The sequence below is a fragment of the Rhinopithecus roxellana genome, chromosome 9 (genome assembly GCF_007565055.1).
Source record: "Rhinopithecus roxellana isolate Shanxi Qingling chromosome 9, ASM756505v1, whole genome shotgun sequence".
Classification (NCBI taxonomy): domain Eukaryota; kingdom Metazoa; phylum Chordata; class Mammalia; order Primates; family Cercopithecidae; genus Rhinopithecus; species Rhinopithecus roxellana.
Genome location: NC_044557.1, coordinates 85,833,392 through 85,859,641, shown reverse-complemented (window position 1 = coordinate 85,859,641; position 26,250 = coordinate 85,833,392). Strand labels below are relative to the sequence as shown.

At 41.5% G+C, this 26,250-nt stretch overlaps 1 protein-coding gene across 3 annotated transcripts in view; it reads right to left on the bottom strand.

Moving 5' to 3' along the window:
• Positions 1 to 26,250, bottom strand: part of TRAPPC9 (trafficking protein particle complex 9) — a 735,254-nt gene that overhangs the window by 669,897 nt on the left and 39,107 nt on the right. For all 3 annotated transcript variants that reach the window (XM_030937644.1, XM_030937642.1, XM_030937643.1), the window contains 2 exons: positions 9,137 to 9,258; positions 360 to 485 (listed from right to left, as the gene is read on the bottom strand). In XM_030937644.1, coding sequence (XP_030793504.1) covers positions 360 to 485; positions 9,137 to 9,258 — 248 coding nt within the window. The remainder of the gene's footprint in view (positions 1 to 359; positions 486 to 9,136; positions 9,259 to 26,250) is intronic.

Below are 26,250 nucleotides of genomic sequence, written 5' to 3'. Positions count from 1 at the left end.
CTGTTGTATAAACCCAACACCCCAAACAGGGTTACAAATGGCAAGTACTTCATGAGTGACAATATCAAGACAAGAGGCGTGAAGTTTGTTGAAGGTTGCCAAGCTAGTAAAACACAGTTATTTCTCCAAACAAACAAACAAAAAAATGCAAAGAACAGCAAGTTCTGAATTTTGAAAGTTAAATACCACAATGAAAGAAGTACAATATACAAATAACCACGTTAATTAGAAATCAAGTTAAGATTCAACATTTTTTATCATGGCATGCTGAACCTCAGCAAAACAAAAGAAGCTGAATTCATAGTTAATTCCACAAGAACTAGATTAACTCTTCCACTTATAGGTAGACGTACACTCACCTGTCGAAGGTTAATGTAAACTGCATTCTGAAGAAATTCTGACGCTTCCATGCTCCGTTTCTGAATTGCAAGGACACGTACGGCCTTGATGCATGCTTCCAACTCAATCACTCCCGCATTCTTATACTGCGGAGTGTAAAGAAAGTGCCTCAGTCAAAAAAGTTCAGATGTTTCTGTCACATTCTAAAGGGTGTGCTACTGGGACTCAATAACTACAACAGCACTTCCCCCAGCAGAGGGCTCCAGACACCCCTCCTGATACGGAGCGGCATCTCATCTTGAATTGTACTCCCATAATTCCCATATGTTGTAGGAGGGAGCTGCTGGGAGATAACTGAATCATGGGGGCGATTTCCCCCATACTGTTCTTGTGGTAGTGAATAAGTCTCATGAGATCTGATGGTTTTATCAGGGGGTCTGCTTTTGCATCTTCCTCATTCTCTCTTTGCCTGCTGCCATCCATGTAAGACCTGACTTGCTCCTCCTTGCCTTCTGCCATGATTGTGAGGCTTCCCCAGCCACACAGAACTGTGAGTCCAATTAAACCTCTTTCTTTTGTAAATTGCCCAGTCTCAGGTATGTCTTTATCAGCAGCGTGAAAACAGACTAATAGAGTAAACTGGTACCAAGAGTGGAGTATTGCTGAAAAAATACCTGAAAATGTGGAAGCGACTTTGGAACTGGGTAACAGTCAGAAGCTGGAACAGTTTGGAGGGCTCAGAGACAGGAAGATGTGGGAAAGTTCGGATCTTCCTAGAGACTTGTTGAATGGCTTTGACCAAAATGCTGATAATGATATGGACAATGAAATGAACAATGATATGGACAACGAAAGAGGACTGAGGTGGTCTCAGATAGAGATGAGGAACTTGTTGGGAACTGGAGCAAAGGTGACTCTTGTTACGTTTTAGCAAAGAAACTGGTGGCATTTTGCCCCTGCCCTGGAGATTTGTGGAATTTTGAACTTGAAAGAGATGATTTGGGTATCTGGCGGAAGAAATTTCTAAGCAGCAAAGCATTCAAGAGCTACCTTGGGTGCTGTTAAAAGCATTCAAGTTTTTTTTTGTTTTTGTTTTGTTTTGTTTTGTTTTTTGAGACAGAGTCTCACTCTGTCGCCCAGGCTGGAGTGCAGTGGCATGATCTTGGTTCACTGCAAGCTTCACCTCCCAGGTTCACGCCAGTCTCCTGTCTCAGCCTCCGCAGTAGCTGGGACTACAGGCACCCACCACCACGCCTGGCTAATTTTTGTATTTTTGATAGAGACGAAGTTTCACTGTGTTAGCCAGGATGATCTCGATCTCCTGACCACATGATCTGCCTGCCTCAGGCTCCCAATGTGCTGGGATTACAGGCATGAGCCACCACGACCAGCCAAAAGCATTCAGTTTTAAAAGGGAAACAGAGCATAAAAGTTTAAAAAATTTGCAGCCTGGCAATGCAATAGAAAAGAAAATCCCATTTTTTCAGGAGAAATTCAAGCCAGCTGCAGTAATCTGCATAAGTAACAAGCAGCCAAATGTGAATCCCCAAGACAATGGGGAAAATGTCAGAGGTCTTCACAGCAGTCCCTTCCATCACAGGCCTGGAGGTCTAGGAGGAAAAAGTGGTTTCATGGGCCAGGCCCAGGATCACCATGCTGTGTGCTCCTAGGGACTTGGCGCCTGTGTCCCAGTCACTCCAGCCAAGGCTGAAAGGAGCCAACGTACAGCTTGGGTCATGGCTTCAGAGGGTGCAAGCCCCAAGCCTTGGCAGCTTCCATGTGGTGTTGAGCCTATGGGTGCACAGAAGTCAGTAACTGAGATTTGCGAAGTTTCCGCCTAGATTTCAGGAGATGTATGGAAACACCTGGATGCCCAGGCAGAAGTTTGCGTCAGGGGTGGGGCTCTCACAGAGAACCTCTGCTAGGGTAGTGCAGAAGGGAAATATGAGGTCAGAGCCCCACACAGAGTCCCTACTGGGGCACTGCCTAGTGGAGCTGTGAGAAGAGGGTCACTGTCCTGCAGACCCCAGAATGGCAGATCCACTGACAGCTTGCACCGTGCGCTTGGAACAGCCACAGACACTCAACATCAGCCCATGAAAGCAGCCGGGACAGAGGCTGTACCCTGCAAAGCCACAGGGGCAGGGTTGCCCAAGACTATGGGAACCCACCTCTTGGCATCAGGATGACCTGGATGCAAGACATGGAATCAAAGGACATCATTTTCGAGCTTTAAGATTCGACTGTCCCCTTGGGTTTCAGACTTGCATGGGCCCTGTAACTCCTTTGTTTTGCCAATTTTTCCCATTTGGAATGGTTGTATTTACCCAGTGTGTGTACCCCCATTGTATCTAGGAAATAAGCAGCCTGCTTTTGATTTTATAGGCTCATAGGCAGAAGGGACTTGCCTTGTCTCAGATGAGACTTTGAAGTGTGGACTTCTGAGTCACTGCTGAAATGAGTCAAAACTTTGCGGAACCGCCTGGAAGGCATGATTGGTTTTGAAATGTGAGGACATGAGATTTGGAGGGGCCAGGAGTGGAATGATATGGTCTGACTCTGTGTCCCCACCCAAATCTCATCTTAAATTGTACTCCCACAATTCCCACACGTTGTGGGAGGGAGCCAGTGGGAGATAATTGAATTATGGAGGTGATTTCCCCCATACTGTTCTTGTGGTACCAGATAAGCCTCATGAGATCTGTGTTTTTATCAGGAGTTTCTGCTTTGGAGTCCTCTCCTCATTTTCTCTTTGCCTGCTGCCATCCATCTAAGACAGGACTTACTCCTCCTTGCCTTCCACCATGATTGTGAGGCCTCCCCAGACACAGGGAACTGTGAGTCCAATTAAACCTCTTTCTTTTGTAAATTGCCAGTCTCCAGTATGTCTTAATCAGCAGCATGAAAATGGACTAATACACCTCCCCACCAAGGCTAGAGAATTTGTTTGTGAGAAAATCTATCCTTTATGGAAGCAAAAGGGATTGGTGGGGCTGAGTGAGTCTATGAATGCCACATAAATGTGTATGCATTCATTAAAATAATATGACCACAGTAGCTTGCTATTTTGCAAAATTTCAAAATATTATCAATGGATACTTTGCTATTCATTTCTGCTTATCATCCCTTGTAGTACTCTAAAACATTTTTAGAAACTCTCACACCTGCAGCTTTAATGCAGTTGTTGTAAATTCATTTTACTTAGTTGCAAAAAATCTGGCTCCCTGTGTGTTCAATGCTTTCTGATTTTGTCTCAGAGTTGCTTGTTCCTACTTCTCAGTTCCTATTATGGTTCCTGAGATGAAGAACAAATGAGGGCGTTTGGAACAGAAAAGGCTTTGTGGAATTTCATTCAACTACGCAATAAACTGGGGAGTATCTCTTAAGCTTCATCCCCAATTCTCCTAGCTTCAAGCCAGGAGAGCCACCCCCAGCCCCTCTTACACACCATATGGCTCCAGACCCAGGAGCAGGGAAAGGAGGAAGGATTCAGGTTCCAGAACTCTTCCAAAAAAGAAGAGTTCAGATGGATGGATCTGCTTCCTTCCCTCCGACACCCTTCCCCTCCCAAGCCTCCACCGCAAAATCCTCCATGCTAGCTGCTCTGCTTTTTCTTTTCTACTCCAAACCTTCTTTATTTTTATTATTTTTTTTCCTAGTTATCCCAGCTGGAGTGATTTTCAACTGATGTTGCATAATTTAATTTAACATTAAAGAAAGGGTTTATAGAGGTTGTCCATGTATACTAGTACCTGAAGACAGACAGAGGTTGGGAGGAATAACACACTAATATTCTTTCGCTGAGGCATTAGGACACGGGAAAACCAATGCATGTAATCGACAAGCCTTTGCTGAGACCCACTAGAGGCCTAGTGTAGCATCACTGCTCATAAACATGCAGTCTATTTACCAACCATGGAGAAGCAAAGGCACAACTGGTTATCTTTCTCACTAAAATCACATATAAGGTGGGATAAGCAGTTTTATAATTACTATGCCAGAAAGGGTAGGCTTCATTCCTCCCCTTTTCCACACACATAACGTACATGTAGTCTGTGTTATATTAAATATAAGTTATCACAGACGATCAGAAAAAGAAGCTATTTATACTTACTTAAATACCAACACTGAAGTCAGAAATCTATCAGTTGTACATACTGTTTCATGACACAAGAAAAAACTAACATAGGGACTTGATTCTAGGGAAATGCCATTTTTCCTTCAAAACTCTTAAAACATTTTCTATTGATGTGAGAACAAAAGTCATCACAAATTTTTCCCACATATTTTTGGTTAAATTTACTTTTTTTTTTTTTTTTTTTGAGACAGAGTCTCGCTCTGTCGCCCAGGCTGCAGTACAGTGGCCAGATCTCAGCTCACTGCAAGCTCCGCCTCCCGGGTTTACGCCATTCTCCTGCCTCAGCCTCCTGAGTAGCTGGGACTACAGGCGCCCGCCACCTCGTCTGGCTAGTTTTTTTTTTTTATTTTTTAGTAGAGACGGGGTTTCACCATGTTAGCCAGGATGGTCTCAATCTCCTGACCTCGTGATCCGCCCGTCTCAGCCTCCCAAAGTGCTGGGATTACAGGCTTGAGCCACCACGGCCAGCCAAATTTACATATTTTAATGTATATTACAAAGAGACTTAAAATGAAATCATGAAAAAACAATTTTTTTGAGACAGGATCTTGCTCTGTTGCCCAGGCTGGAATGAGTGGCGTGGTCACGGCTCACTGTAGCCTCAATCTCCCAGGCTCAGGTGATCCTCCCACCTCAGCCTTACTAGTAGCTGAGACAACAGGTGTGTATCACCACACCCTGATAATTTTTTTGTGTATTTTGTAAAGGCGGGGTTTTACCACGTTGCCCAGGCTGGTCTGGAACTCCTGAGCTCAAGTGATCCTCCTACCTCAGCCTCCCAAAGTGCTGGAATTCCAGGCGTGAGCCACTGCACTCAACCCCTTTTTTTTTTAATTATTTCCTCCCATCCAAATTTTCATGGCCAGTATGATTATTATTTCTCAAAAATTCTAAAATAATTTGTTCAAGTTAAAAAAAGACAAATTAGAGTTTGGATGGGGCTTTCGATATGTTTTATTCTGGGAGGTTATGTGTAGTGGCTTAGGCCCGTAATCCCCGTGTCTCAGGAGGCCATGGTGGGAAGACTGCTTGAGGCCAGGAGTTCCAGACCAGCCTGGGCAACATAGAGAGACCCCATCATTACAAATAAAAAATAAAAAACTAGCCAGGCGCAGTGGCATGCACCTGTAGTTACAGCTACTTGGTCATCTGAGTGAGGCTGAGTGAGGTAGGAGGATGAGGATGGGAAGACTGGTTGACTGAAGGAGTTTGAGGTTACAGTGAGCTATGATCATACTACTACACTCCAGACTGGGCAACAGAGCAAGACCCTGTCTCAAAAAAAAAAAAAAATGGTGGGCGCAGTGGCTCACACCTGTAACCCCAGCACTTTGGGAGACCTGAAGCAGGCAGACTGCTTGAGCCAGAAGTTCAAGACAAGCCCAGGCAACATGGTGAAACCCCATCTCTACAAAAAATACAAAAAAAAATAGCTGGGCGTGGTGTTGCACACCTGTAGTCCCAGCACAGAGGGAGGCAGAGGTGGGAGGATCACCTGAACCTGGGAGATCAAGGCTGCAATGAACCGTGATAATGCCACTGCACTCCACCCTGGGCAACAGAGCAAAACCTGGTCTCAAAACAAAAAAAAAAAAAAAAAAAAACAAAGAAAGAAAGAAACACTCTTAGATATCAAGTAAACCACTAAAATTAAGATAAAACATGTGCTGAAGTAAGAAAAGAAAGATTTATAGAAAGGAATGAAAAGTTAATAAACAGACACAAGTATGTGAAAGTATTTAGTACAGGTGAGAATTCAAATCAAAAAGAAACAAATATGAATTCAATACATCATGGTGCAACAATGAGGTAATGACCTGGAAAAAATAAATTGTATTCTTATGTCATAATACACACAAAATAAACTACAGATAATCAGATAATTATAGAAATATTTTAAATGCTAATAACAGTGAATACAAATACATGTTTGCATATATTATCTCAGCTTATCTGAACAACAGCTCTATGAGATGACGGGTACTGTTATCATCGTCATTTCAGAGATTAAGAAACCAAGGAAAAGAGTTTTAATCTATCATTAAGAAAGTATTTCTAAGCAAGCCAGGTGCAGTGGCCAACGCCTGTAATCCCAGAACTTTGGGAGGCCAAGGAGAGCAGATCATTTGAGGTCAGGAGTTCAAGACCAGCCTGGCCCACATGGTGAAACTCCATGTCTACTAAATATATAAAAAATTAGCCAGGTGTGGTGGCTCGCACCTGTAGTCCCAGCTACTCAGGAGGTTGAGGCAGGAGAAATCACTTGAATCCAGGAGGTGGAGGTTGCAGTGAGCCCAGATCATGCTACTACACTCCAGCCTGGGCAACAGAGCAAGACACTGTCTCAAAAAAAAAAAAGGTATTTCTAAGCATAATACCAAACTCCTGGCCTCAAGGCCGCCTGCCTCGGCCTCCCGAAGTGCTGGAATTAATGGCATGAGCCACTGCACTCAGCTGTATTGGCAAGTATTTATTAAAAATAATAGCTGGTATTTGTTTATGGAGGAGTAAATTGTTAATAACTTTTTTGTAGGACAATACAGGAATATATAACTCTTTAAGAAAAGTATACTTTTTTTTTTTTTTTGAGACAGAATCTCACTCTGTAGCCTAAGCTGGAGTACAGTGGCACAACCTCAGTTCACTGCAACTTCTGCCTCCAGGGCTCAAGTGATTCTTGAGCCTCAGCCTCCCAAGTAGCTGGGACTACAGGTACACACCACGACATCTGGCTAATTTTTTGTATTTTAGAAGAGACAGGGTTTCACCATGTTGCCCGGGGTGGTCTCAAACTCCTGAGCTCAGGCAATCTGCCTACATCAGCCTCCCAAAGTGCTGCAATTACTGGTGGGCGTGAGTCACTGTGCCAGGCCAAAAAAACATATATTCTTTAACTCAAGTCAACTTCTAGGAATTGTTCCCTTAAAAAAAAGGCAGTCCAAAAAGATGTATGTATAGAGGTATTTGTCAGAGAACTGTTTACAATAGGGGGAAGAAAAAACAGAAATAAATAACAATCAGTAACAGGATTGGTAAAATAAATAATTCTACATCTTTTCACTCTCTATTAGAAAAGGAATTTGGAGACTAACTTGAACATAATCTATGATAAATGTTAATATTATATCCAGGATAGATTTCTATAAAAATTGAACCTAAAGGAATACTGATACAAGAACACAAGAATATAGGGGCAAAAATGTTTGGTAAAGCATTTTTTCTCATTCACAGTGAAAAAGTGAGAAACCCTAAGTATCCACCCACAAGAGAATAATTAAGCAAATTAAGGCAAGCTGTGAAATGTGTCAGAGCAAGCATTTCATCTCTTTGTAGGTGCTGTGTATGAGCATGTCTCACAAAATGTCTTCATGAATACATGACTACATCCACATTTTGGAAAACCTTTCCACACTCTCTGAAAGAAGGAAGCAGAATTTTAGAAAACTTTTCCACATGCTCTGAAAGAAGCAAGCAGGTCTGGAGGCGAGAGCACACCTATGGTCTATGATATACTGCTGAGTGGGTAAAGCAAGCTGCAGGATAACATAGTATGATCCCATTTTTGTAAATAGGATATGCGTGTGTGTGTGAGCATGTGTGTATACATGCATGTGTGTGCGTGTGTGTGAGCATGTGTGTGTACATATATGTGTGTGCGTGTGTCTGAGCATGCATGAGTACATGCATGTGTGTGTGTGTCTCATAGGCATAAAGGTAAGGGGGCTATGGACCAAGTTGTTGATAACCAATAAACCAAGTTGTTAGTAAGAGTAGAGAAGGTAGAGGACTTTCATTTTTTACTTGATGCCACTCTTCAGCACAACTTTTCTTTTTCAGTATTTTGGTAAGTACATTTGGAATGCGAAATTGTTTTCAATCCAAACTAAAAAGAAGGGTGCCTCCATAAGATAGAATGCTCTACAGGTCACTGAAAATTATGCCATGGAAGATTTCAATAGCATAGAAAACACAAACTATGCCAAATGAAAAAAAATGGGTCACCACACAGTACATAAGTAAAGTATGCTCCATTTCTTATAATGTAAACAATATACATTGATAAAAGAACCAGAAAATAGATACAATTTTTTTATTTTTTTGAGATGGAGTCTTGCTCTGTCACCCAGGCTGGAGTGCAGTGGCGCGATCTCAGCTCACTGCAAGCTCCGCCTCCCAGGTTCAAGCCGTTCTCCTGCCTCAGCCTCCTGAGTAGCTGGTACTACAGGCGCCCGCCACCACGCATGGCTAATTTTTCATATTTTTAGTAGAGACAAGGTTTCATCATGTTAACCAGGATAGTCTCGATCTCCTGACCTCGTGATCTGCCCACCTCGGCCTCCCAAAGTGCTGGGATTACAGGCGTGAGCCACTGCGCTCAGTCGAAAATAGATATAAAATAATAACAATCATTATCTGTGAGTACGGGGGCCATGGTAGCCCTTTTTCTCCCTTTTCCAAATTTATTATACTAAACCTATACTGTTCTAAATCAGAAAAAGAAAACATTTTAGGCATATAGCACTATGCATTAGAGAGCAAGACATGAATACTTACAGAAATAAATAATTAAGAGACACTGCAGCATTACACAATGTAAAATGGGAACTTCTGACTAAAACAACACAACTGTGTAAAAAATTCACAAAGCCATAAAATCACCTTGCTGTAATAGGAAATCGCCTCTTTATACTTGTCAATTATGTCTTCAGGGCTAAGGCAGTTCTTAGCACGTCCGATCTCAGTACTGGTGTCAGGATTGATGCCATTGGTGGTGAGGGCACCTGCAAACCAAGAGGAAGAAAAGAAATAATCTTTTGCCTTTTCAGTATTATTTCTTTGTTAAAGAGGAGCAGGAATAAGATAAAACTTAAATATGCCCTACTGAAATTTAAATAATGTGTTTAGTCTTCACAGCTTATATGCTTCCTATAATAGTCTTGCTATCAAAGTATTCTACTAAATGTTAGTTAACTCAAAATAAGTTTTCCTCCCTTTTGAAATTTTTTATTGAAGAACATGAAATGCATTACATAAAAGTAACATATTTACAGTAACCAGCTCAATTGTCTTAAAGGCAACGATGAAGTCAGCATGCATTCTCTCACAGCTTGAAGCTCTTCATGTTAGAAAGGCACCACCCCGCATCCTCAAAGGAGATCAACTATGCAAAAGCATGTTCTGAACCATACAGCATATTTAAAAAAAGAAAATTATAAATGATAGTATGCTTTCTGTTTCTGTCATTTTCTATTTCTGACCAACTCCTATCAATAAGCAGAAGCATCTGATTCCCTAGCCACCAAACCCACATGGGCAAGCATTTTGGAGAAACTTCCATTTAAAGAATATAACCAACTACACAGAGAACTCTGGCAGAAAAAAAATACAGATAAAATATTCAGTGACTTAACAGAACACTCAAAAAATATTCTCCTAAACCTCAATAGCAGGAAAAGCTGGGCTTCTATGAAACCACTTGTTTAGCTTACAGAGAGTGAGCATCTCCCACAAATCCTGTTTCCCTTGCGCTGCTGGGAGGCTCCGGGATGAGCCTGCCACCCACCTGTATAACCTCACAAAGCCAAAGACGTGCATCTCACGCTGGCCTCGCACCCATGCAGCTCACTTCTTACCCTTGGTTTCTAATCTTGGTCCAGTGTTTTCATCTGCTTATTGTTTGTTCTCTAATTCTGTAAGCTGCCTCAAAAGGTTTTTTGGAACAAGACAGAAGAATAAACAGATAAGTGGAGAGATGGATGGACAAATGGACAGAGAACTCTAAGAAAAGGGGAACAAAACATTTCATAAGCAAAATCCTCTTCTGGTAAGGAAAGAAAGAGCTGTGACAGAACTGTGACGAGGCAGGTGGTTTAGGACTTTGTTTCCTGCTGACTTTGTGAAAATCATAGCAAGAGACAACAGGGAAGAATGATAAATAATAATAGAAAAGGGCATGCTTGGAAAAATAGATCTCAAATATGCACTTTTTAAAGAATAGATCCAAATCAGCAAGACCGAGTGACATCAACTGTGGGTAGAGAATTGAGAATTCCATCCCCCAGGCACCAGGCATCCCTTCGAGCAGAGTGCATTCACACAGGTTGTTATAATGCCATCCGGGCAAAAGCGGTATTTTTTCACACTCAGCGGAAGCAGGACCCATGTAAGGAACATCCACACGTGTCATCACCTACAGCAACTCTATGAGAGTATTCTTAGTGTACCCCATCTCTGCAGGTGAGGAGACAAGATCCTAGAGAGGTTAAATCTCCTTACTAGTTCTCACAATTACAGAGCTGGTAACCCCAAGTAGGAGGCCATCTCGGGCCTATGTTCTTAACCACAGAAGTGTGGTGCTTTGTGTGCTTTTCATGCTTATAATACATTTGTTTCTAGCATAAGTTAATATTTAATAAGTGACAAGGGGTCTTGATTTATTTCATTAGCACCAATGAATTATTTTTACATTGTTGAGTTTTACTCTCTCTTTTTCCCTTGGAGAAATGGTGGTGGGGGTGTAAGAATGAAGTGGGTTTTTCATTCTTCATATGGTATCTCATCTCTTCTCTGAGAAGTAAATGATCAAAGCATAAGAGGGAAATCCCCTCCAAGGAGAAGGAACAAGTGTTCCCTCCATCTTTTAAACAAAGGGCATCTCCAGTCATGAGGGCTAATTTGTTAACTTAATTTCTTTTTTTCTTTTTTTCTTTTGAGATAGAGTCTCTCTCTGTCACCGAAGCTGGAGTGCAGTGGCGCTGGAGGGCAATGGCATGAAATAAACGAAAGGGAGATTGAAAACCAATAGAGAAAAGGTCAACAAAACCAAACGTTCATTCTTAAAACAACCACAAAATTATGAACTAGCTAGGAAGAGAGGAGAATCAAGTTACTAAAATCAGAGCTGAAAGAATAGACATTACTGCCAACCTTACAGAAATAACTTGTAAGACAATATTGTGAACAATCATACACCAATGAATTATATCATTTAGATGAGATAGGCAAATTCCCAGAAAGACACAATCTACTAAACCCAACTCAAGAAGATCTACAAAATCTAAATAGACCCATAACAAATAAAGTGATCGAATCAATAATCAAAAAAATCTCCCAGAAAAAAAAGCCAAGTACACAATAATAGACAAACAGAGAGCCAAATCATCAGTGAACTCTCATTCACAATTGCTACAAAGAGAATAAATATCTAGGAATACAACTTACAAGGGATGTGAAGGACCTCTTCAAGGAGAACTACAAACCACTGTTAAAGGAAATAAGAGAAGATACAAACAAATGGAAGAACATACCATGCTCATGGATAGGAAGAATCAATATCGTGAAAATGGCCATACTGCCCAAAGTAATTTATAGATTCGATGCTATCCCCTTCAAGCTACCATTGACTTTCTTCACAAAATTAGAAAAAAACTACTTTAAATTTCATATGGAACCAAAAAAGAGCCCATATAGCCAAGACAATCCTAAACAAAAAGGACAAAGCTAGGGGCATCACGCTACCTGAATTCAAACTATACTACAAGGCTACAGTAACCAAAACAGCATGGTACTGGTACCAAAAGAGATATATAGACCAATGGAATAGAACAGAGGCTGCAGAAATAATGCCACACATCTACAACCATCTGATTTTTGACAAACCTGACAAAAACAAGCAATGGGGGAAAGATTCCCTATTTAATAAATGGTGTTGGGAAAACTGGCTAGCCATATGCAGAAAACTGAAACTGGACCCCTTCCTTACATCTTATACAAAAATTAACTCAAGATAGATTAAAGACTTAAACATAGGACCTAAAATCATAAAAGTCCTAGAAGAAAACCCAGACAATACCATTCGGACATAGGCACGGGCAAAGACTTCATGACTAAAACACCAAAAGCAGTGGCAACAAAAGCCAAAATTGACAAATGGGATCTAATTAAACTAGAGAGCTTCTACACAGGAAAAGAAACTATCATCAGAGTCAACAGGCAACCTACAGAATGGGAGAAAACTTTTGCAATCTATCTATCTGACAAAGGGCTAATATCCAGAATCTACAAAGAACTTAAACAAATTTACAAAAAAAAACAACCCCATCAAAAAGTGGGCAAAGGATATGAACAGACACCTCTCAACAGAAGACATTTATGTGGCCAACGAACATATGAAAAAAGTTCATCATCACTGGTCATTAGAGAAATGCAAATCAAAACCACAATGAGATACCATCTCACACCAGTTAGAATGGCGATCAGTAAAAACAACAGATGTTGGAGAGCATGTGGAGAAACAGGAACACCTTTACACTATTGGTGGGAGTGTAAATTAGTTCAACCATTGTGGAAGACAGTGCGGTGATTCCTCAAGGATCTACAACCAGAAACATCATTTGACCCAGCAATCCCATTACTGGGTATATACCCAAAGGATTATAAATCATTCTACTATAAAGACACATGCACACGTATGTTTCCTGCAGCACTGTTCACAATAGCAAAGACTTGGAACCAACCCAAATGCCCATCAATGACAGACTGGATTAAGAAAATGGGGCACATATACACCATGGAATTCTATGCAGCCATAAAAAAGGATGAGTTCATGTCCTTTTCAGGGACATAGATGAAGCTGGAAACCATCATTCTCAGCAAACTAACACAGGAACAGAAAACCAAACACCACATGTTCTCACTCATAAGTGGGAGCTGAACAATGAGAACACATGAACACAGGGAGGGGAACATCACACACCGGGGCCTGTAGGGGAATGGGGGAACTAGGGGAGGGATAGCTTTAGGAGAAATACTTAATGTAGATGACAGATTGATGGATGCAGCAAACCACTATGGCACATGTATACCTATATGACAAACCTGCACATTCTGCATGTATATCCCAAAACTTAAAGTATAATAAAAATAAAATAAAATAAAGCCAGGTACAGCTGTCTTCAATGGTGAATTCTACCAAATATGTAAGGACAAATTAACACAAATTCTTCATAAACTCTTTCAGAAAACATAAGAGGAAGGAACATCGACCAATTCATTATATGAGGCTAATGTTGCCCTAATACCAAAACCAGAAAAAGACATCAAAAGAAAACTTCAGACCCACATTTCTTATGAATATAGACGCAAGGCCAGGTGCAGTGGCTCACACCTGTAATCCCAGCACTTTGTGAGGCCAAGAAGGGTAGACTGACTGAGGTCAGGTGTTCAAGATCAGCCTGGCCAACATAGTAAAACCCCGTCTCTACTAAAAATACAAAAGTTAGCTGGGCGTAGTGGCACATAACTGTAGTCCCAGCTACTCGAGAGGCTGAGGCAGTAGTAGAATCACTTGAACCTGGGAGGCGGAGGTCGCAGTGAGCCAAGATCAGCAACTGCACTCCAGCCTGGGCAATAGAACGAGGCTTCATCTCAAAAAAAAAAAAAAAAAAAGGCCAGGCGCGGTGGCTCAAGCCTGTAATCCCAGCACTTTGGGAGGCCGAGACGGGCGGATCACGAGGTCAGGAGATCGAGACCATCCTGGCTAACATGGTGAAACCCCATCTCTACTAAAAAATATAAAAAAAAACTAGCCGGACGAAGTAGCAGGCGCCTGTAGTCCCAGCTACTCGGGAGGCTAAGGCAGAAGAATAGCCTAAACCCGGGAGGCGGAGCTTGCAGTGAGCTGAGATCCGGCCACTGCACTCCAGCCTGGGCGACAGAGCCAGACTCCGTCTCAAAAAAAAAAAAAGGCCAGGCGCGGTGGCTCAAGCCTGTAATCCCACCACTTTGGGAGGCTGAGACAGGCGGATCACGAGGTCAGGAGATCGAGACCACCCTGGCTAACATGGTGAAACCAGGTCTGTACTAAAAAATACAAAAAACTAGCCGGGTGTGGTGGCAGGCTTCTGTAGTCCCAGCTACTCAGGAGGCTGAGGCAGGAGAACGGCGTAAAACTGAACCCGGGAGGCGGAGCTTGCAGTGAGCCGAGATCGTGCCACTGCACTCCAGCCTGGGCGAGAGAGCAAGACTCCGCCTCAAAAAAAAAAAAAAAATAGAAAAACTCTCTCTCTTTTCAAATGACATGATCCCGCCTCTAGAAAATCCTAAAAAATCAACCAAAAAACTTTTAGAGCTAAGAAATGAGATCCACAAATTTGAAGGATATAAAACCAATACACACAAAAAAAAATGTGTTTCCATATAATTGCAATGAACCACGTGAAAATGAAATCAAGAAAAGAATTCCGTTTACAATAGCATGAAAAAGAATAAAATACTTAGGAGTAAATTTAACCCCAAAAAGGGGGTGGAGCAAGATAGCCGAATAGGAACAGCTCCAGTCTCCAATTCCCAGTGCGAGCGACACAGAAGACCGGTGATTTCTGCATTTTCAACTGAGGTACTGGGGTCATCTCACTAGGGAGTGCCGGACAATCGGTGCTGGTCAGTTGCTGCAGCCCGACCAGCCAGAGCTGAAGCAGGGCGACGCATCGCCTCACCTGGGAAGCGCAAGGGAAAAGGGAATCCCTTTTCCTAGCCAGGGGAACTGAGACACACAACGCCTGGAAAATTGGGTAACTCCCACCCCAATACTGCGCTTTAAGCAAACGGGCACACCAGGAGAATATATCCCACACCTGGCCGGGAGGGTCCCACGCCCATGGAGCCTCCCTCATTGCTAACACAGCAGTCTGCGATCTAACCCCAAGGCAGCAGCGAGGCTGGGGGAGGGGCGCCCGCCATTGCTGAGGCTTAAGTAGGTAAACAAAGCCGCTGGGAAGCTCGAACTGGGTGGAGCTCACAGCAGCTCAAGAAAACCTGCCTGTCTCTGTAGACGCCACCTCTGGGGACAGGGCACAGTTAACAACAACAACAACAACAAAAGCAGCAAAACCTTTGCAGACGCAAACGACTCTGTCTGACAGCTTTGGAGAGAGCAGTGGATCTCCCAACACGGAGGTTGAGATCTGAGAACGGACACACTGCCTGCTCAAGTGGGTCCCTGACCCCTGAGTAGCCTAACTGGGAGACATCCCCCACTAGGGGCAGTCTGACACCCCACACCTCACAGGATGGAGTACACCCCTGAGAGGAAGTTTCCAAAGTAAGAATCAGACAGGTACACTCGCTGTTCAGCAATATTCTATCTTCTGCAACCTCTGCTGCTGATACCCAGGCAAACAGGGTCTGGAGTGGACCTCAAGCAATCTCCAACAGACCTACAGCTGAGGGTCCTGACTGTTAGAAGGAAAACTATCAAACAGGAAGAACACCTATACCAAAACCCCATCAGTACGTCACCATCATCAAAGACCAGAGGCAGATAAAACCACAAAGATGGGGAAAAAGCAGGGCAGAAAAGCTGGAAATTCAAAAAATAAGAGCGCATCTCCCCCTGCAAAGGAGCGCAGCCCATCGCCAGCAACGGATCAAAGCTGGTCAGAGAATGACTTTGACGAGATGAGAGAAGAAGGCTTCAGTCCATCAAAATTCTCAGAGCTAAAGGAGGAATTACGTACCCAGCACAAAGAAACTAAAAATCTTGAAAAAAGAGTAGAAGAATTAATGCAGAGAAGGTCATAAACGAAATGACAGAGATGAAAACCATGACACGAGAAATACGTGACAAATGCACAAGCTTCAGTAACCGACTCGATCAACTGGAAGAAAGAGTATCAGCGATTGAGGATCAAATGAATGAAATGAAGCGAGAAGAGAAACCAAAAGAAAAAAGAAGAAAAAGAAATGAACAAAGCCTGCAAGAAGTATGGGATTATGTAAAAAGACCAAATCTACGTCTGATTGGGGTGCCTGAAAGTGAGGGGGAAAATGGAACCAAGTTGGAAAACACTCTTCAGGATATTATCCAGGAGAACTTCCCCAACCTAGTAGGGCAGGCCAACATTCAAATTCAGAAAATACAGAGAACGCCACAAAGATACTCCTCGAGAAGAGCAACTCCAAGACACATAATTGCCAGATTCACCAAAGTTGAAAGGAAGGAAAGAATCTTAAGGGCAGCCAGAGAGAAAGGTCGGGTTACCCACAAAGGAAAGCCCATCAGACTAACAGCAGATCTCTCGGCAGAAACTCTACAAGCCAGAAGAGAGTGGGGGCCAATATTCAACGTTCTTAAGAAAAGAATTTTAAACCCAGAATTTCATATCCAGCCAAACTAAGTTTCATCAGTGAAGGAGAAATAAAATCCTTTACAGATAAGCAAATGCTTAGAGATTTTGTCACCACCAGGCCTGCCTTACAAGAGACCCTGAAGGAAGCCCTAACCATGGAAAGGAACAACCGGTACCAGCCATTGCAAAAACATGCAAAAATGTAAAGACCATCGAGGCTAGGAAGAAACTGCATCAACTAACGAGCAAAATAACCAGTTAATATCATAACGGCTGGATCAAGGTCACACATAACAATATTAACCTTAAATGTAAATGGACTAAATGCTCCAATTAAAAGACACAGACTGGCAAACTGGATAAAGAGTCAAGACCCATCAGTCTGCTGTATTCAGGAGACCCATTTCACATGCAGAGACATACATAGGCTCAAAATAAAGGGATGGAGGAAGATCTACCAAGCAAATGCAGAACAAAAAAAAGCAGGGGTTGCTATACTAGTCTCTGATAAAACAGACTTTAAACCATCAAAGATCAAAAGAGACAAAGAAGGCCATTACATAATGGTAAAGGGATCAATTCAACAGGAAGAGCTAACTATCCTAAATATATATGTATCCAATACAGGAGCACCCAGATTCATAAAGCAAGTCCTTAGAGACTTACAAAGAGACTTAGACTCCCATACAATAATAATGGGAGACTTCACTCCACTGTCAACATTAGACAGATCAACGAGACAGAAAGTTAACAAGGATATCCAGGAATTGAACTCATCTCTGCACCAAGCGGACCTAATAGACATCTATAGAACTCTCCACCACAAATCAACAGAATATACACTCTTCTCAGCACCACATCACACTTATTCCAAAATTGACCACATAATTGGAAGTAAAGCACTCCTCAGCAAATGTAAAAGAACAGAAATTATAACAAACTGTCTCTCAGACCACAGTGCAATCAAACTAGAACTCAGGACTAAGAAACTCAATCAAAACTGCTCAACTACATGGAAACTGAACAACCTGCTCCTGAATGACTACTGGGTACATAATGAAATGAAGGCAGAAATAAAGATGTTCTTTGAAACCAATGAGAACAAAGACACAACATACCAGAATCTCTGGGACACATTTAAAGCAGTGTGTAGAGGGAAATTTATAGCACTAAATGCCCACAAGAGAAAGCTGGAAAGATCTAAAATTGACACTCTAACATCACAATTAAAAGAACTAGAGAGGCAAGAGCAAACACATTCAAAAGCTAGCAGAAGGCAAGAAATAACTAGGATCAGAGCAGAAATGAAGGAGATAGAGACACAAAAAACCCTCCAAAACATCAATGAATCCAGGAGTTGGTTTTTTAAAAAGATCAACAAAATTGATAGACTGCTAGCAAGACTAATAAAGAAGAAAAGAGAAAGGAATCAAATAGACACAATAAAAAATGATAAAGGGGATATCACCACCGACCCCACAGAAATACAAACTACCATCAGAGAATACTATAAACACCTCTATGCAAATCAACTAGAAAATCTAGAAGAAATGGATAATTTCCTGGACACTTACACTCTCCCAAGACTAAACCAGCAAGAAGTTGAATCCCTGAATAGACTAATAGCAGGCTCTGAAATTGCAGCAATAATTAATAGCCTACCAACCAAAAAAAGTCCAGGACCAGATGGATTCACAGCTGAATTCTACCAGAGGTACAAGGAGGAGCTGGTACCATTCCTTCTGAAACTATTCCAATCAATAGAAAAAGAGGGAATCCTCCCTAACTCATTTGATGAGGCCAACATCATCCTGATACCAAAGCCTGGCAGAAACACAACAAAAAAAGAGAATTTTAGACCAATATCCCTGATGAACATCGATGCAAAAATCCTCAATAAAATACTGGCAAACCGGATTCAGCAGCACATCAAAAAGCTTGTCCACCATGATCAAGTGGGCTTCATCCCTGGGATGCAAGGCTGGTTCAACATTCGCAAATCAATAAACGTAATCCAGCATATAAACAGAACCAAAGACAAGAACCACATGATTATTTCAACAGATGCAGAAAAGACTTTTGACAAAATTCAACAGCCCTTCATGCTAGAAACGCTCAATAAATTCAGTATTGAGGGAACGTACCTCAAAATAATAAGAGCTATTTATGACAAACCCACAGCTAATATCATACTAAAAGGGCAAAAACTGGAAAAATTCCCTTTGAAAACTGGCACAAGACAGGGATGCCCTCTCTCACCACTCCTATTCAACATAGTGTTGGAAGTTCTGGCTAGGGCAATCAGGCAAGAGAAAGAAATCAAGGGTATTCAGTGAGGAAAAGAAGAAGTCAAATTGTCCCTGTTTGAAGATGACATGATTGTATATTTAGAAAACCCCATTGTCTCAGCCCAAAATCTCCTTAAGCTGATAAACAACTTCAGCAAAATCTCAGGATACAAAATGAATGTGCAAAAATCACAAGCATTCTTATACACCAGTAACAGACAAACAGAGAGCCAAATCAGGAATGAACTTCCATTCACAATTGCTTCAAAGAGAATAAAATACCTAGGAATCCAACTTACAAGGGATGTAAAGGACCTCTTCAAGGAGAACTACAAACCACTGCTCAGTGAAATCAAAGAGGACACAAACAAATGGAAGAACATACCATGCTCATGGATAGGAAGAATCAATATCGTGAAAATGGCCATACTGCCCAAGGTTATTTATAGATTCAATGCCATCCCCATCAAGCTACCAATGACTTTCTTCACAGAATTGGAAAAAACTGCTTTAAAGTTCATATGGAACCAAAAAAGAGCCCGCATTGCCAAGACAATCCTAAGTCAAAAGAACAAAGCTGGAGGCATCACGCTACCTGACTTCAAACTATACTACAAGGCTACAGTAACCAAAACAGCATGGTACTGGTACCAAAACAGAGCTATAGACCAATGGAACAGAACAGAGTCCTCAGAAATAATACCACACATCTACAGCCATCTGATCTTTGACAAACCTGAGAGAAACAAGAAATGGGGAAGGGATTCCCTATTTAATAAATGGTGCTGGGAAAATTGGCTAGCCATAAGTAGAAAGCTGAAACTGGATCCTTTCCTTACTCCTTATAGGAAGATTAAATCAAGATGGATTAGAGACTTAAATGTTAGACCTAATACCATAAAAACCCTAGAAGAAAACCTAGGTAATACCATTCTGGACATAGGCATGGGCAAGGACTTCATGTCTAAAACACCAAAAGCAACGGCAGCAAAAGCCAAAATTGACAAATGGGATCTAATTAAACTAAAGAGCTTCTGCACAGCAAAAGAAACTACCATCAGAGTGAACAGGTAACCTACAGAATGGGAGAAAATTTTTGCAATCTACTCATCTGACAAAGGGCTAATATCCAGAATCTACAAAGAACTCAAACAAATTTACAAGAAAAAAACAACCCCATCAAAAAGTGGGCAAAGGATATGAACAGACATTTCTCAAAAGAAGACATTCATACAGCCAACAGACACATGAAAAAATGCTCATCGTCACTCGCCATCAGAGAAATGCAAATCAAAACCACAATGAGATACCATCTCACACCAGTTAGAATGGCAATCATTAAAAAGTCAGGAAACAACAGGTGTTGGAGAGGATGTGGAGAAATAGGAACACTTTTACACTGTTGGTGGGATTGTAAACTAGTTCAACCATTATGGAAAACAGTATGGCAATTCCTCAAGGATCTAGAACTAGATGTACCATATGACCCAGCCATCCCACTACTGGGTATATACCCAAAGGATTATAAATCATGCTGCTATAAAGACACATGCACACGTATGTTTATTGCGGCACTATTCACAATAGCAAAGACTTGGAATCAACCCAAATGTCCATCAGTGACAGACTGGATTAAGAAAATGTGGCACATATACACCATGGAATACTATGCAGCCATAAAAAAGGATGAGTTTGCATCCTTTGTAGGGACATGGATGCAGCTGGAAACCATCATTCTTAGCAAACTATCACAAGAACAGAAAACCAAACACCGCATGTTCTCACTCAAAGGTGGGAACTGAACAATGAGATCACTTGGACTTGGGAAGGGGAACATCACACACCGGGGCCTATCGTGGGGAGGGGGGAGGGGGGAGGGATTGCATTGGGGAGTTATACATGATATAAATGATGAATTGATGGGTGCTGACGAGTTGATGGGTGCAGCACACTAACATGGCACAAGTATACATATGTAACAAACCTGCACATTATGCACATGTACCCTAGAACTTAATGTATAATAAAAAATAAAATAAAATAAAATAAAAAAATAAAAAGCATTACCATTGAAGTATAAAAAAAAAAAATTAACCCCAAAAAAAGTATAAAATGATATTCTGAAAACTCAAAACATTGCTAAAAAAATTAAAGAAAGTAAATGTTGAAAAGACATCCCATGTCCATGGATTAGAAGATTTAATCTTCTTAAAATGGCAATATTCTCCAAACTGATCAACAGTATGGAGACTCTCTATCAAATCTCTATCAAAATCCCAGCTGGATTCTTTGTAGAAAATGACCATCTGATCCTAAAATTCATATGGAAATTCAAGGGATCCAGAATAACCAAAACTATCTTGAGAAGAAAGTAACAAATTTAGAAGACCTATACTTTCCAATTTCAAAATTTACTACGACCTACCTGGGGTGGGGGTGGTATGGGTAATGTTTTAATTTATTTATTTTCTTTACCTTTATTTTCTAAATTCTTTATAATGCAGATGAGTTTTACAATTAGGAAAAAATATGGTTTGTTTTTACTTTTTTTTTTCTTTCCAACTTTTATTTTATGTTCAAGGGGTACATGTGCAGGTTTGTTACATGTGTAAGTTATTTTTTAAACATGCACACCTACTCCTTGGAAAAAAAAAAATGTATAAAGAGGTAAACAGACCGGGCGCGGTGGCTCACACCTGTAATCCCAGCACTTTGGGAGGCCAAGGCAGGCGTATCACCAGGTCAGGAGATCAAGACCATACTGGCTAACACGGTGAAACTCCGTCTCTACTAAAAATACAAAAAACTAGCCAGGTGTGGTGGCGGGAGTCTGTAGTCCCAGCTACTCGAGAGGCTGAGGCAGGAGAATGGCCTGAACATGGGAGGCGGAGCTTGCAGTGAGCCGAGATCGCGCCACTGCACTCCAGCCTGGGCGACACAGTGAGACTCTGTCTCAAAAAAATAAAATAGGCCGGGCGCGGTGGCTCAAGCCTGTAATCCCAGCACTTTGGGAGGCCGAGACGGGCGGATCACGAGGTCAGGAGATCGAAACCATCCTGGCTAACACAGTGAAACCCCGTCTCTACTAAAAAATATGAAAAACTAGCCAGGCGAGGTGGCGGGCGCCTTAGTCCCAGCTACTCGGAAGGCTGAGGCAGGAGAATGGCGTGAACCCGGAAGGCAGAGCTTGCAGTGAGCTGAGATCGCGCCACTGCACTCCAGCCTGGGCGACAGAGCGAGACTCTGTCTCAAAAAAAAATAAATTCATAAAAAATAAAAAATAAAATAAAAATAAAAGAGGTAAACAAATATCTAGTGAAAAATAACTTATAAATAAGAGTATATTTAAGTTTTTCATAAATGGAAAATTTAAAAGCAAAAACCCATCAAGTTCTTAGGGAAATGTGTATAACATATAAAAACAAATTCATTTTCAAAAGTTCTAATTGACTAATGAAAACCCAACAAACAGCCAGGCGTGGTGGCTCATGCCTGTAATTCCAGCACTTTGGGAGGCCAAGGCGGGGGGATCACAAGGTCAGGAGTTCAAGACCAGCCTGGCCAATATGGTGAAACCCTGTCTCTACTGAAAATACAAAAACTAGCCGGGCATGGTGGCAGATGCCTGTAGTCCCAGCTACTTGGGAGGCTGAGGCAGGAGAATCACTTGAACCCAGGAGGCGGAGGTTATAGTGAGCCACGATCGGGCCACTGCACTCCAGCCTGGGAGACAGAGCGAGACTCTGTCTAAAAAAAAAAGAAAAGAAAAGAAAACCCAACAAAGAGAAAATCACATTTGATAGTCAACTTTAAACACATGGAGAGGAATAGGCCTAGAAATCACAGCACCAGCCAGGTACTGTGGCTCACGCCTAAATTCCTAGTGCTTTGGGAGGTTGAAGCAAGAGGCTTGCTTAAGGCCAGCAATTCAAGGTATCACAGCTCCTGTAATTCAGATATTAACTCAATATAATGGAAGGAAATCTTTCCCTAGGAGACAGTGGAATTCGGTGCATAAGACAGGATAAACTCAGCCCAAAGTGCACTAGCCACAGTGATGATTTTTTAAATAGAATTCTAAAGTTAGAATATTGTTGAAAAGCTGCCACATTCTCTGAAAGACAGAAACACATGCATGAACACACATAATATAAAGTCTACCCCATGCTGCATATAAATGCTAGTTTATTTTTGTTTACTCATGGGCACTAATTACTTTAATGGAGGCAGAATATTTTAATTATGACAGGTAATCAATATTACATGACTTGTCAAATCTAGTTAACGAATTTACTCTGTTGTATAACCATAATACATCTAAGACATCTAAACGCAGTGAAAATGCCTTTGTGTATTTTTGTTGTCTGGAAGTCTTTTAAAACTTCCAGGCTTTTTCAGTACCTCTGAGAGATACTTCTATATGATTTTTTCCCTTGTGAAACAAACAACAGATACTGTTGTCAAAATTCTGTCATTGTCCACAGTGACTGAAGACCGCCATACTCCAGCTAATCCGCTGGACAATGAGGCACTATGCTGGACACTATGAGCGAACAACAGGAAAAAAAGGAAGACAACGACCCTATTCTAGAAAGGCTTACGATCTGTGTTAACACTGGGGATGTTTTCCTTTAGCTAACGAAATGGAATCAATCAAATACTGTTTTTGAACTTTCCATAGTCATGGCGCTACTTTTATTAGTGTGATGAGCAGAAAAGCCTTAAATGGCTTTGTTAGGTCAACTAGCAACAACCATCACTGGAGAGTAAGTAATGCAGAAATTAACTGATAGTAATGATTCTGCCTGCATCAGACCAAAAATAAACCTATGCTGAACTCTGCAAGGTGAATGAAGAGATGAGGTCCCTCATGACAAAAAAAAGGGGTGGGGGGGCAAGAAATCAAATAAGCAAAGAGTTTTCAATAAATGATTCCCTATAAAAAGCAATAGAGCATGGTGGTTAAGAGGATAAATCCTGGGTGCAAACTCATGGGTTTGAATGCCCACTTCACCACTTACTAACTATGACCCTCACTCAGCAAGTCAGAGAACCTTCCTGCATCTCAGTTTCCCCATCTATAGACTAGGGATAACAACAGTACCTGTCTCCTAGAATCGTGAAGATTAAATTGCTTTAGGTGTAAAGTTTATACATAGCATCTTAAGTCGCAGATATGACATCAAAAGCATAGGAACAAAGACAACATTAACTGGATTTCATCCAAATTTAACACTTGTATGCTTCAAAGGACGCCATATCAAGAAAATGAAAAGATAACACGTAGAACGAAAGAAAAATCTTGCTAATCATATATCAGATAAAGGACTCATATATAGAATATATAAAAAACCGTTACTGGCCAGGTGCAGTGGCTCCTGCCTGAAATCCCAACACTTTGGGAGGCCAAGGTGGGTGGATCACCTGAGGTCAGGAGTTCAAGACCAGCCTGGTCAAAATGGTGAAACCTCATCTCTACTGAAAACACGAAAATTAGCCAGGCATGGTGGCAAGTGTCTGTAATCCAAGATTCTCAGGAGGCTGAGGCAGGAGAATCGCTTGAACCCAGGTGGTAGAGGTTGCAGTGAGCCAAGATCACGTCACTGCACTCCAGCCTGGACAACAAAGCAAGATTCCGTCTCAAAAAAAAAAATAAGCAAAGAAACTGTTACAACTCAACAATAAAAAGACAAAAAGACAACCCAATTTAAAAATAAGTAACTATCTAAATACATATTTTTTCAAAGAAATATAGAGATGACAATAATCACATGAAAAGATGCACATCATTAGCTATAAGGGACATGCAAACCCAAACTACAATGAGACACCAGGATGGCCACAATCAAAAAGGTAACAAGTACTGACAAGGAAGGAGAGAAATTAGAACTTGCAGTCATTACTAGTAGGAATGTAAAGTGGTACGGCCACTTTGGAAAACAATCTAGCAGTTTCTGAGAAAGTTAAACGTTGAGTTGCCATATGACCCAGCAACTCCCCATCCGAGGCATACACATAATAGAATTTAAAACATATGGGCCAGGCACGGGGGCTCACACCTGTAATCCCAGCACTTTGGGAGGCTGAGGCGGGATCACCTGAGGTCAGGAGTTCAAGACCAGCCTGGCCAACATGGTGAAATCCCATCTCTAGTAAAAATACAAAAAAAATTAGCCAGCCTTGGTGGCGAGCGCCTGTAATCCCAGCTACTTGGGAGGCTGACGCAGGGGAATCGCTTGAACCCAGGAGGCGGAGGTTGCAGTGAGCCAAGACTGTACCACTGCACTCCAGCCTGGGCAACAAGAACAAAACTCCATCTCAATCAATCAATCAAACAATGTCCACACAAATGTTTATAACATCATTATTCATAATAGCCAAAAGGTACAAACGATACAAATGTCCATCAACTGATGGAATGGAAAAACAAAATGTGTATATATATATATATATATATACACACACACACACACACAGAATGGAATATTATTCTGCAAGAAGAAAAATAAATGCATACTGACACAATGCATACCGACACATGCTGTACGGATGAACCTTGAAACGTACAGTAAGTGAAAGAGGCCAGTCACAAAAACGACATACCATTATATGTGTGATGCCATTTACATGAGAAGTCCAGAACAGGCAAATAATAGAGAAAGAAAGTAGCTTACTAGTTGCTTGGGGGTAAGGCAAGGACATAGGCAAAGGAGAGTGACTGCTAACGGGTACACGGCTTCCTGTTGGGGTTGTGAGAATGTCCTAAAACTGATTGTGGTGAGGATTGCACAACTCTGTAAATATACTAAAAGTGACTGGATTTTACCCTTTAAATAGGTAAACTGCATTAAAACTAGTTTGTTTGTTTGTTTGTTTAAAAAAAAGCACCTTACAACATTGTCTCTCACATAGTAAGTGCAAACTGCTAATTTTTATTATAGGAAGAAGAAACTCCCCTCAACATGAAAATGGAAAAAGCAACTATGAGTTAACTAAAATTATCCAAAAGATCATTTTATGTAAAGTAGTTGCTAAATGTACATGAAATGTTTAGAAATTAAATTTTAAAAAAAAAAAGAGGCCAGGCATGGTGGCTTATGTTTGTAATCACTTTGGGAGGTAAAGGCAGGATTGCTTGAGGCCAGGACCAGCCTGGTCAACACAGAAAGACCCCATCTCTATGAAAAAATTCAAACATTAGCTGGGCATGGTGGTGCACACCTGTAGTCCCAGCTACTCCAGAGGCTGAGGTGGAAGAACTGCCTGAGTCCAGGAGTTCCAGGGTGCAGTGAGCTAGGTTCGTGCCTGTGAATAACCATTGCACTCCAGCCTCGGCGGCAGAGTGAGAACCTGTCTC